Source organism: Hypanus sabinus, chromosome 2, assembly GCF_030144855.1.
Source record: "Hypanus sabinus isolate sHypSab1 chromosome 2, sHypSab1.hap1, whole genome shotgun sequence".
Classification (NCBI taxonomy): Eukaryota; Metazoa; Chordata; class Chondrichthyes; order Myliobatiformes; family Dasyatidae; genus Hypanus; species Hypanus sabinus.
In genome coordinates, this window is record NC_082707.1 from 130,419,482 (window position 1) to 130,432,563 (window position 13,082).

At 41.6% G+C, this 13,082-nt stretch overlaps 1 protein-coding gene across 3 annotated transcripts in view; it reads right to left on the reverse strand.

The window, feature by feature from the left end:
* LOC132383862 (spectrin beta chain, non-erythrocytic 1-like) overlaps window positions 1-13,082 on the reverse strand; it is a 319,162-nt gene that overhangs the window by 9,144 nt on the left and 296,936 nt on the right. For all 3 annotated transcript variants that reach the window (XM_059955064.1, XM_059955073.1, XM_059955068.1), the window contains exons 34-35: window positions 8,408-8,581; window positions 5,316-5,358 (exon numbers count right to left, since the gene is read on the reverse strand). In XM_059955064.1, coding sequence (XP_059811047.1) covers window positions 5,316-5,358; window positions 8,408-8,581 — 217 coding nt within the window. The remainder of the gene's footprint in view (window positions 1-5,315; window positions 5,359-8,407; window positions 8,582-13,082) is intronic.

The window sequence follows — 13,082 nt, forward strand, 5'->3', positions numbered from 1 at the left end:
GGGCCGAATGGTCTACTTCTGCACCTATTGTCTATATGCATGTCAGAATGGGAGTGGGAAGTCAAGTTGAAACACATAGCCACTGTGAGATCCTGTCTTTTGTGGCAGACAGAGGAAAGGCACTTGACAAGGCAGTGCCCCAATCTGCATTGGGCCTCACAGATGTCAGTAGGAGAGGAGGCTACACTGGGAGCATCAGATACAATAGATGACCCAGAGATACTTGCAGGGTGAACCGTTGCCTCACTTGGAAGGACTGTTGGGAGCCCTGAATGGTGATGGGAGAGGAGGCACAGGGGCATGGATAAGTGCCAGGAGGGTGATCCGTGGGGAGTGCTGAGTGGATAAGGGAGTCACATAAGGAATGATCCCAAAAACTGGCGGGGGTTGGGGGTGCCTTCATCCTACAATGTCTATGTTGACTGTCAAGAACCTATCTGTACTAATCTTATTTACCAGAATTTTGTCCATAGCTTGCTATGCCATGGTGTTTCAAATGCTCTTCCAGATAATTCTTCAATGTTGTGAGAATACCCACTGTTACCACCTTCTGTGGCAGTGCGCTGCAGACTTCAACTAAAATCAGGCTGACAATTTTGCCGCCAGATCCGCTCTGAACCTGCACTTATCTAAAACCTATGCACTCTAGTCTTGGATGCTTCCACTCTATTTATACCTCTTATAGAATCGAGTATAACAATAATCATTATATTCACCTGCCACCTCCCTGTACCATTGCTTTCACTCAGCAAGTGAGCACTAGCCATGCGTGCAATAAAATGTTAGCAGCTTTGACTTGTGCTCATTTGTGAAATTCCTTGCACTTATCATGCTTTTCAAGTACGGCACAGAACAGAAGTGAACCAGCGTGAGCTTTCCCACAAAATGTGCCAAGATATTAAACTGCATATTACTGGTTTTTTTCACATCATGTAAATGAAAGAACTTTTTTCCCGGAGAGCGGTAGAATAACTACTGGCTCCGGGTCATTTTGCTCCACCCTGAAAAGACAACTGGCCAGGAGTTGCCCTTGGACTGCCCAATGCATGGGATGAAGTATTAAAGTGACAGGCAACTAGCGGCTCAGGGTTCACTGAATATTGAACTCAAGATTTAATGAATATCTATCTTCTATCTGTAAAAGTACTTTGGTCCTCAGATGGTGGAAAGTGGTGAGGTAAAATTTCCATTTTCATGGTCCCTACCAGCTCTATTTCAATTGGCTGAACTTACTTTCACATTCAGCAACTTCTTAAAGTCCATAACTTTCTCCAGATCATAAATGTGGCTATGAGAACTTGTTAACTGGTGCATAAAGGCAATCATGAAGAAGGCATGTTGGTGGTTGGATTTTCATTGGGAGCTTGAGAAGTTTTGGTATGTCACCAAAGACTCTTAGAAATATCTGCAATGTACAGTGGAGAGCATTATGAGTATTTCTACCACATCCTGGTATGGGGCCTTTGAAACACAAGGGACTGCAGAGGACGTAGACTGAAATGACCTGGGCACAACTCTATCCACCTTTGAGGCCATCTTCATGAGGCAGCATCCATCATTAAAGACCCTCTCCATTCAGGGCATAGCCACTTCATGTTGTTACCATTGGGCAAGGAGGTACGGGAGCCTAAAGGCCCACACTCGATATTTTAAGAACAGCTTCTTCTGCTCTGCCATCAGATTTCTAAGAAGTCCATGAACTCTATCTACCTTGCTGTTGGTCTTTTGCACTATTTATTTTGTAACTTACAATCATTTGATGCCTCTCACTGTACTGCTCCTGCAAGACAATACATTTCACGATACGGATCAATGATAATGCACCTACTTCTGTTAAGGCTGCCACATTGTGGGATACAAAGGATAATTCTTGTTTCAGTGATACTCAGCCCTCCCACCTCACCTCTCTATCTAGTGCACGGATAACTGCATTGGGCCCCATTCAGAGTTGGAAATTTTATCACCTTTATTGTCAATTTAAAATTCAGTTTTACTTTCACATGGCCCATTTCTGACAGTTTGCTTTAGAATCCCACAGTCCGTTACAGATACTTGGCAATACTTTTTCCACTCTTCACTCTGTAAGGACTTCACACCACTCCCTCATTTTCCCTGCTCTGTCATGTTCGTTTTGAGCCCAACACCATCCACTCCAGTGCTTCTGGGATGAATTCTGATTGCCTTAATCACAGTTTCCTTTCTCCACCAATAATGACACCACTCCCAGCTGCTTCTATGTCATTTCTCATAGTTCTCCTTCCTCACTCCTGTGACCAAAATCTTGTATAGCATTTCTCCTATTATCACGCAACTGCAGGAGATTCAAACTTGCCCTTTTACTCTTTGCTTTCCACCATCCAGGGACCAATCTTTACTTCATCAGCTACTACATCCATCTCCGCAATATCTGCCACATTTAACATAACCAGAAACATGTTCCCAATTCCTCCTGGCAACCCAATGATTCCTGTCTCAAAGGTCTTGCTCTTTCATTTTTGCTAAAACCCACTCACCACTTAGACTACTTTCCCACGCAAGCTGGAAGATGCAGGCTTGCCCGTTAACTTCTCTCAACATTCAGGCACCCAAACCTCTTCCAAGTGAAGCAGGGATTTGCTTGTACTTATTCCACTTTAGCATCGAGCATTCAATGCTCACAATATTATTGCCTCTTCAATGGAGTGACCTCTACAACAAAGAAACCGGATGTAGATTGGGTAGCTTTTGTACAGAACTGTTCTACTATTATAAACAAAATGGTAACCCTGAACTTTCAATTGCCTGTGAGTTTAATTGTCCATAATTCTAGCCTCTACACATACACTTTCTACATATTCTAGCCTCTACACTGTTCCAACCAAGCCTCACACAAGCTCAAGGAGAAGCCGCTCATCCTTCATTCAGGCTCATTGCAATCCTTCAGTGTTGAATTCAACTATTTCAAGCAGCCAGACTTTCCAATTCATTATCAGTATTAGCTAGTTCTGATGAAGGTCACCGACCTGTAATATTGACCAATGCCTGCCCGTCTCTCTCTCCTGCCTGACCAGACCAATGTTCCAGAGTGCTAGTTTACTTTGGATTTGCAGAAAGCTCAATATTTTGTATCTCTCAGTACCCTTCATGTTTTACTCTCCTCAATTTTATATTCATCACCTTCTATCTACACCTCCTTCAGATATTCACCACCCTCTCTCAGCCAACACCACAACCTTCTGTGTCATCGGTCTCTGTAAGCCTCCGCCCCATCACAGACATCCTTCATTTTCCCCAATCCATCACTTCCTTTGCTTCTTAAACGTTTTTAGTTTCTTTTATTTTTTTTTGGTGAAATGTCATCAACCTGCAATGCAAACAGATGTTTCCTGATGTGTTGAATCATTCTGCCATTTAAAAATTTTTATTTTATGTTTATTATTTTGTTCTGAAACCTATGATGCCTCCTTAAAATGATTGTGAAATCAGTATGAAGGCTGTGAGTGGACTTGTAACCATAAATAGACTGAACATGACTAAACGCCATGTTCAGTCTGCTTAAAGGATTATTTAATGAGCCAGTAAAAGATATTTGCAAATATCTTATATTCTCTACATATATATTTGGAAATAGCTTATGAAATATCACATATATACACTACACATTTAGTCTGAGAGTTTTTAATGAGGGAACGTTTGAGCACGCTGCCACCAACCAAAGCTTGTGGGAGCTGCATCAGATCTGTCACCACTTGGGGAATGAGATTAGCAGGAGCAAATTACAGACTGGTGACTGTGTTTCTCCTCACAAAGAACATAACAAGGCCTTATCAGTTTGCAAATCAAGCCCAATAGGTACAGACCGTTGTCTGGAATTTCCTCAGTAATAGTAATGGTATATGCCACAAACCAGAACCTGGTAGATCTCGTTCTACTGTTTGCAAATCCGACAACTCCTGATGACAAATTATCAGGCATTACAGAATTATCCCCACATGAAGGAATGTCACTTCTGTCCTTTTCTGTGCTTGTGCAGTGTGCAAAGACCATCGTGAATGTGTAGGGTTGTAGCCGGTTGTGGGGGTGTTGTGGAGACGCGGTCAGCTGTATTCTCTCGGTTTTCCTACCTTTTCCTGTGCTATTGCTCAATGAGTAAGCAATAGAGTAAACATTACTCCACAATTGAATATTGAAAAAAATTACAATGGTGCCCATAATTTTTTTAAATCTCACTGTCATTACAATGAAGCCAGCTACGAGATCTTTGAGTTAAACATCTGAACATTTGAATCCCACCAGATCAACTTAATTGATGATTAAAGACACAACTAATACCTACACACAGGCCCCACAACCCTGCATCTTACCTGTCTTATTCTCTTGAAACCTAATAACTCTCCCAGCTCAAATCATTCCCCATTTCCCCAGCTATTCACCCACTCTCAATTTCCCCTGTTGTTTGTTATCATTCTATTTTAAATAACTATTTATTTATTTAGAGATTCAGTGTGGAATAGATCAATAGGTTCTTTGAGCCATGCCATTGAGCAACTTCCCAACAATGCTGATTTAACCTTAACCTAACCATGGTGCTGGAGGCGTCTATTCTGTGCTGTGCATTTATTCACCTTTTTATGGTAACTAATCGCATTACTGGGGGCATCGTAAAAGCAGGCAAATAAATTACGTATTTCATGGCGGTTTGTAGCTTGGGGCCTGCAGAGTTCATGTCTTTGTTGACCACTGAGGTTACGTTCAATAGTGGTTCATTGCATGCTTGCTAATCGTTAATAAAGGATCTAAGTAGTGAATTTGATGCTTTGGAGCAATCATTCAAGCTGTGGGCGCCTCATGCACATATAACAACTCCATCTGGGGTCGCAGGAGGTTGGCAATTTTGTTTAGATTTTGGATCAATTTTGCCACAACGCACAGGATAATTTAGAATGACAGATTAGTCTACCCATATGTTTTTGGACTGTGGGAGGAAGCTGGTGCGCCCAGGGAAACCCATGTATTCCACGGAGAAGATGCACCAACTCCTTACAGAGGATGCCAGAATTGAATTCTGAACTTTGACATCCTGAGCTGTAATAGCATCGTGCTAACCATAACTTTACTGTGGTGTCCACATGGACACCAAAATATTCGTCATCGACACACTCATTACTGGACTTGTTGAAAATGGATGAATAAAACAAATGAACTCCAAAAATATACAAGATCATTCCAGTGAAAAATTATATTGATTTGTTAATCATCACTGGTGAAGAATTATTTCAATATTGCCAAAGGAATATTTGTTCTGAAGTGAATAGTTGAGGGTCAATATGACTTACCTCATCTCTGCCATGGAATAGGTACTCACACCCGTTGTTCAACCTGAAACAAGCCCAAACACACATTGTTTAAAATGGGTACGTTCCTGTAAAAGGACGTTCGTGGAACGTCATCAACAAATACTCTACTTTTAGTTCTGCATTGATAATTGGAAGGACTTCAAAGGCTGTAACATAAACTGGAGTCACAAAATGTACATAACCATCACAAGCTTTTCTGTCCTGGCTCCTAATGCCGTTGCCTATTTTAAAACTTTGCAAATCCATCAGTTTTACTCCATAACAGAATCAGTTGTTTCTCATTAGAAAAGTTACCAAATAAGTGTGGACTTAGAAGAAAGAGAGGCAACCTATGTGGAGAACCAAAAGAATTATTTTTCCCATCACTGACTGTGGTGAACTCTGTGCCTGTCTGGACACGCCCCCTGCTGACTGCTCCTGTGGCTCCTCCCACAGGCCCCTGTATAAAGGCGATCTGAGGCCTGACACTCGGCCTCAGTCTCCAGGATGTAGTATGATGGTCACTCACTGCTGGTTCCTTCTTCAGTCAATAAAAGCCGATATCTCGCCTTACGTCTCAGAGTGAGTTATTGATGGTGCATCACTGACAAATATTGAGCATGAAAGAGTGAGTGAGGCCTTTGTCAGTCTGGGTCGACCATGGATGTTGCATCCTAGCTGTCTAGATATGCAGGCCTGGCAGTACAATAAGGTGAGCCAGCTGTTGCCTGTGTAGCAAGCTCCATCTCTCCATGCATCCGATGAACCCAAAGGAATGGCAGAGCTGCATCGCAGGAGTTGCCAATCAGTGTTGAACTCAACATAGGGCCGCCTTAGGGACTCCAACTCCGGAATCTTCCCTCAGGGTTTACTCCTGAAGCCTCCCCCATGAATGGGTGTAGCTGCAGGGCAGCTGAGGTTTGAGATCAGAGTTTTCCTTCTCCTAGGTGAGCTGCCAACCATGGCTGACAAGCTCCATCTGCCTGGAATGGCAGGTTTTATGGCACCAGTGACACACCTTTTCCCCTTTTCCTGTCAGTAGAAACGTTTCCACCAGGCTGACCAGCTAAACCATACATGTAGGTCAGGATCTGGACTTGGTTGCCAGAGGCCATTTGAGGTGCACAGTATGAACAGTGCCAGTGCTAAAGGGCCGCAGTAATTTCCTTTCTGTTCAGGATTGCTGAAAAAAGAATGGATCCAGGCACTGATTTGTCATCAGGGAAAGGACAACAGTGTCTTTAAGAAGGTCTCAAAATATGCTTTCTGACAAGAATGTGGCAGAAACTCACAGATTAACCATACCACATATATATATATATATATATATGCTTTGGAATAATTAAATGATGGCAAGGAAGAGTTGAAGACCTCTTACCAAATAAAAACTATACTTCTGAATCATAGTTATCAATGATTTTAAGAAATGTGTTGTGGAATTTTTGTAAGACATGACACTTCAATAGAAAATATGACTGGGTTCCTAGGTCATATGTAATTGGATGATATATCAGCAATATCATGCAAGACTGTAGACTACCTTCAGTGCTTATCGTGGAATACAAAATACTTATGCAATCAATTATTTTGAGTTTTATACTTATAATTAATTTAGGTCACTTTGTAGAGATTTGTTTTCACCTTGACACGAACGAGTCTTTTTCTATTATAAAATTAAATCCACTATGATTCAATGTTGTAAAGCAATAAAACATGAAAACTCTGTCTATAATTTTTGCTGTCTCAATACAGTAAATACAGTGTGTATGATCAATGATCCTACCCACCATGGGCATACTGTCTTCTCCCCTCTGCCATCAGGCAGAAGTTAAAGGGCTGAAGCATGTACCACGAGGCTTAAGGACAGCTTCTGTCTCACTGTTACCTTGAGCAAACCACTGATACTATAACGTTGACTTTTGGCCTCAGTTATGATCTTGCACTTTATTGTTTCCCTGCACACATCTTCAGTTGCTTTTACACTTTATTCTGCATTGCTGTTGTTTTGCCGTATTCTGGCTCAATACACTGTGACATGACTTGATCTGTATGGACAGCATGGAAGGCAGGGTTTTCACAGTATCTTGGCACGTGTCACAATAATAAACCAATACCAATAATGAGTACATAGCAAGGTCCCACAAACAGCAATTCATGAATGCTTTATGAGATGAAGGATGTATGTTGTCCAGATCACCAGGATTAAACTCTTTGCTCTCTTTCAGATGAGCTACATCAAATCTATTACTTGCACTGAGGACACCAGGCAGGTCGCCTCATTATTAACCGTCCGACTGATGGCCCCTCCAACTTAACTGCATTGGATTTTATGTGCTCAAATCTCTATCATGGGATTATACCCACAATCTTCAGACTTGAAGACTACAAATAAAGCCATGTCTGAAACAGATACAGCAGTGGTGATACAAAAGATAATCGTGTTTATATTTAGATTTTAGATTATGAGGACACTCAGTCCTCGTTCATTGTCATTTAGAAATGCATACATGCGTTTAAAAAAAATGATACAATGTTCCTCTGGAGTGATGTGTTCTGTACTGAAAACAGGATTATGTTTAATATACATCTGCAAAGTCAAAATTCAATACATAAAGTGTATGCTCCAGCCAAATATTGCAACGCTTTTGGAGTATGGGTGGAAGATATTAGTAAGACAGCCAGGAGATGTAAAATTTTGTTAAGTGCTGTGACAAATTTGTTTAAGATTTTACAGTTATCTAATGCAATTAGTTATCTAATATGCTTGAAATAATACTTGCTGGTTGACTTTCATTTGAACTTTTATTTGGCACAGAGAAACATATCCTATTTTGATTATGCCCATTTGCCAACACCTTTACATTCCAGGAGCATAATGGCCTAGGAATGTTGTTTGGTATTTTTTATCCATTGCATCACATTGACATTGCTATTGTGGACTATTGTCCCACTTTGGGAGCTTAGCTGAATATTTCCGTTAGTGATTTGGTTTTCATGATCTAATTCTGTTTCAACCATATAAGGAAAAAAATCTTAACTACCATCCAACAACACAAAATCAGTGCAAAAACTTGCATGAAATGATCACTCACCGCAGTTTAAATACATGCTTTTTCTTCTTGTAATCAGCAGCCACTTCACAAATAGCATCTTTCAGATTCAGTGGCTCCTCTCCATGGTATGTTACACCCGCACTATAATTCTTTGTGTCTTTGTAGAAGTAAAATTCACCACTCTTCAGGGCACAGTACAAGGTGATCCATGACCTAAGTTCCAAAAACATCAAGAAAAAATGTTTTCTTTCATTAATAATCAGGCTATTCAATGCCAATTACTTCTGTGCTAAAATACAAAATGATGCTAAGTATAATTTTAATTGATTTCTACGGTTCCATTATTAAAAAAAAAGGGCATTCTTCACCTGCAAACCTTACAATTGATGTTGCATGCATATAGTATTTCTGGAAAAGGATTTAAACTGGTATAGTTATCTTTGTACATGAACTTTCCATCAGCTGTCAGTAAGAAAGGAAGCGTGTCAACTCTGCCCCAATGTACTGGGACTACTTGTAGTCCTTCACTCCCATTCAGGCTATTACAGAGAGCATAAACAAGATGTCATTAATCTTCCCTGCTTGGATATTTCAGCACCAAGTAGTGCAGGAAAGGAGTAATTGAACCTGCAAGTGATAAATTTCTTCCTAAATGTTCAACATTGGAAGAACTGACATAGGTAATACTATGAAAGTGGAATTAAAACAGTTTTGGTGATAGTTGAAATTTGGGTTTGTAGTTCTGCTCAGGGACAAAGAGGACATCTGACCGATGCTCTGCAGGAAAAAAATGAATGGATTAAAATTAGGGATGAGTGGTTCATGGGTAGACATTAAAGGCTTCTGAATTTTCAAGGTTGAGATAAAAGACAACTTTGAATTGAACAAGTTATCAAGTAATCAATAAAAACAGACAAATAAAACTGATATAAACAGCAGAGAATTTATTCTGGGAGCTACACAAGGGAAGATGTGCATCATTTTAAATCAAATGAGCTTCCAGTCAAAGTGAGTGTTTATTAGAGAATGCAGCATAGTTTAAACTTTGAGATTCTAGTATTAACGTAGTGCGGCAACGGTTTAAAAGAAAGACCCCCATATATAGCGGCCATCATCAGAGAGGACTGAGGCAGAGTGGGTCAGCTTTGGCTCAATCAGGCTTCGGCGAGAACAGGCAGAGGCGAAGCTGAATGGGGCACAACTGCGCAAGCGCGTGTAAGTCGGCCTCTGACATCAGCGGGGGAATTTAAAAAGTGAGCAGAGGCCGAGTACGAGCTTCATTCCGGGTAAGGTAAGGCCGGGTAAGCTCCTTTAATTAATCTAATTAGTTTAGGAGTAGGTAATGGAGGCAGCAGTTAGGGCAGTCGAGTGCTCCGTTTGCAGTATGTGGGAAGTCAGGGCGAGCACTATTGTCCCTGATGACTACACCTGCAAGAGGTGCATCCAGCTGCAGCTCCTGACAAACCCATGTTAGGGAACTGGAGCTGGATCTGGATGAACTTCAGATCATTCGGGAGGCAGAGACAGAAATAGACAGCAGTTTCAGGGAGATAGTCACCCCTAGGAGTCAGGAGCCAGGTAGTTGGGTGACTGTCAGGAGAGGAAAGGGGAATAGACAGGAAGAGCAGAGCACCCCTGTGGCCGTTCCCATCAACAATAAGTATACCGTTTTGGATACTGTTGGTGGGGATGATCTACCAGGGACAAGTTGCAGTAGTTGCGTCTCTGGCACCGAGACTGGACCCTCAGCTCAGAAGGGAAGGAGGGAAAAGAGGAGAGCAGTAGTGATAGGGGATTCGATAGTTAGGGGTACAGATAGGAGATTCTGTGGAAGAGATCGAGAATCCCAAATGGTCTGTTGCCTCCCTGGTGCCAGGGTCCACGATATCTCAGATCGAGTTCTCAGTACTCTCAAGAGGGAGGGTGAGCAGCCGGATGTCGTGGTCCATGTAGGAACCAATGTCGGGGTAGGAAGAGTGAGGAGGTCCTGAAAGGTGAGTTTAGGGAGCTAGGTGCCAAGTTAAAGGATAGGACCTCCAGGATAGCAATTTCAGGATTGTTACCAGTGCCACATGCAGGTGGGTTTAGAACTAATAAGATAGTGCAGATCAACACGTGGCTGAAGACATGGTGCAGGAGGGAGGGCTTCACATTTATAGATAATTGGGCAGTTTTCCAGGGAAGGTGGGACCTGTTCCGATGGGATGGTTTACATCTGAACTGGAGGGGGACAAATATTCTTGCAGGTAGGTTTGCTAGAGAGGCTCCAGTGGATTTAAACTAGATACAAGGGGGAAAGGGAACCAAAGTGTAGGAACAGATGTATGGGAGAAGGAAGGAAAAGACAGTAATGTTCTTTGCACTGTTAGAGATAAACAGAGAGGAAGTGGTGGAGAATTTCTTAAATGCATTTATTTTAATGCTAGGAGCATTGTAAGAAAGGTGGATGAGCTTAGAGCATGGATTGATACCTAGAAATATGATGTTGTAACTATTAGTGAAACATGGTTGCAGGAGGGGTGTGATTGGCAACTAAGTATTCCTGGATTTCATTGCTTCAGGTGTGATAGAATTGGAGGGACAAGAGGGGGAGGTGTTGCTTTGCTTGTCAGAGAAAATATTACAGTGGAGCTCTGGCAGGTATTATGAATGTACCACAGCTCCGAGGGGCCGAAGGGGCGGGAGCAGCCCCCTCCTTCCGGAGAATCGCAAGATCACTATTAATTTGGGTCTCGGACCCAGGAAATGAGAGACAATGCAACGGTTTTGACCATTGTTCTTAGAGACACCTGTGTGAATTGCATGTCCCTGCTACGTGACAGCTACCAGGGACATGGACACCCTCGGGCAATGTGGGGGTGGGGATTGCATCACCCTACTTTGATGGACATCTACAACTCTGCAAGTCAAGATAAAAGGGGACTGCAGGAGGCAGTACCCCAGTGACGCACCAGAAGGACACCATCACTCAGTGCTCCCGTGCTAGTGGGAAGCCATTCAAAGCCACGTGCATTCCGTTTCTCCTTTGCCTGGGGAGCGGGTGGCTGATAACACAGAAAAGGACTTTGAACTAACAACGGGGAACCAACGCTCCCCTGATTCAACAGAGCTGCTTTATAAAGACCCGGGCAAGTTTTTTCCTTTTCTCACCAATCTCTCTCAAACACGTGAAACCCAGCGATTCCCAAAAGGCTGAAGCCTGCAGACTTCTGAGTGACTTTTATATTTCCAACGGACAATATATTACCCCCTAGACAACAGTAGAGGTTATTTCTTAATGATGATTATTACTATACCCGCACTTTAGATTGAGTTTTGCCGACGTATATGATCTGAATGTTTGTATTAACCTTACTTTTGTGCCCCCTTTATAAATAAAAACGTTTGAAAATAGTGCCATCAGACTTCAACGGACATCTCTATCTTTGCTGGTAAGTGATCCAGTTACGGGATACGTAACACAGGATAGATTAGAGGGCTTGTCTAGGCAGACTATTTGGGTGGAATTGAGGAATGGAAAAGGTGTAGTAACAGCTATAGGGGTGTATCATAGACTACCTAATGGGGAACGAGAATTGGAGGAGCAAATTTGCAAGGAGATAGCAGTTATTTGTAGTAAGCACAAGTTTGTGATGGTGAGAGATTTTAATTTTCCACACATAGACTGGGAAGTCCATACTGTAAAAGGGATGGATGGGTTGGAGTTTGTAAAATGTATGCAGGATAGTTTTTTGCAGCAATACATGGAGGTACCGATTAGAGAAGGGGCAGTGTTGGATCTTCTGTTAGGGAATGAAATAGGTCAGGTGATGGAGGTATGTGTTGGGGAGCACTTTGGGTCCAGTGATCACAATGCCACTAGTTTCAATATAATTATGAAGAAGGATAGGACTGGACCCAGGGTTGAGATTTTCGATTGGAGAAAGGCTAACTTTGAGGAGATGTGAAAGGATTTAGAAGGAGTGGATTAGGACAATTTGTTTTGTGGGAAGGATGTAATAGAGAAATTGAGGTCATTTAAAGGTTAAATTTTGAGGGTACAGAATCTTTATGTTCCTGTTAGGTTGAAAGGAAAGGTTAAAAGTTTGAATGAACCTTGGTTTTCAAGAGATATTGGAAAATTGGTTAGGAAAAAGAGAGATATCTACAATAAATAGAGGCAGTATGGAGTAAATGAGGAGCTTGAGGAATATAAAGAATGTAAGAATAATATTAAGAAAGAAATTAGAAAAGCTAAAAGAAGATATGAGGTTGCTTTGGCAAGAAAGGTGAAAATAAATACGAAGGCATTTCTACAGATATATTAATAGCAAAAGGATAGTGAGGGATAAAATTGCTCACTTAGAGAATCAGAGTGGACAGCTATGTGTGGAGCTGAAAGAAATGGGAGAGATTTTGAACAATTTATTTTCTTCAGTATTCACTAAGGAGAAGGATGTTGAATTGTGTAAGGTAAGGGAAACAAGTAGTGAAGTTATGAAAACTATGATGATTAAAGAAGAGGAAGTACTGGTGCTTTTAAGGAATATAAAAGTGGATAAATCTCCGGATCCTGACAGGATTTTCCCTAGGACCTTGAGGGAAGTTAGTGTAGAAATGGCAGGGGCTCTGACAGAAATATTTCAAATGTCATTAGAAATGGGGATGCTGCTGGAAGATTGGTGTATTGCTCATGTGGTTCCACTGTTTTAAAAGGGCTTTAAGAGTAAACCTA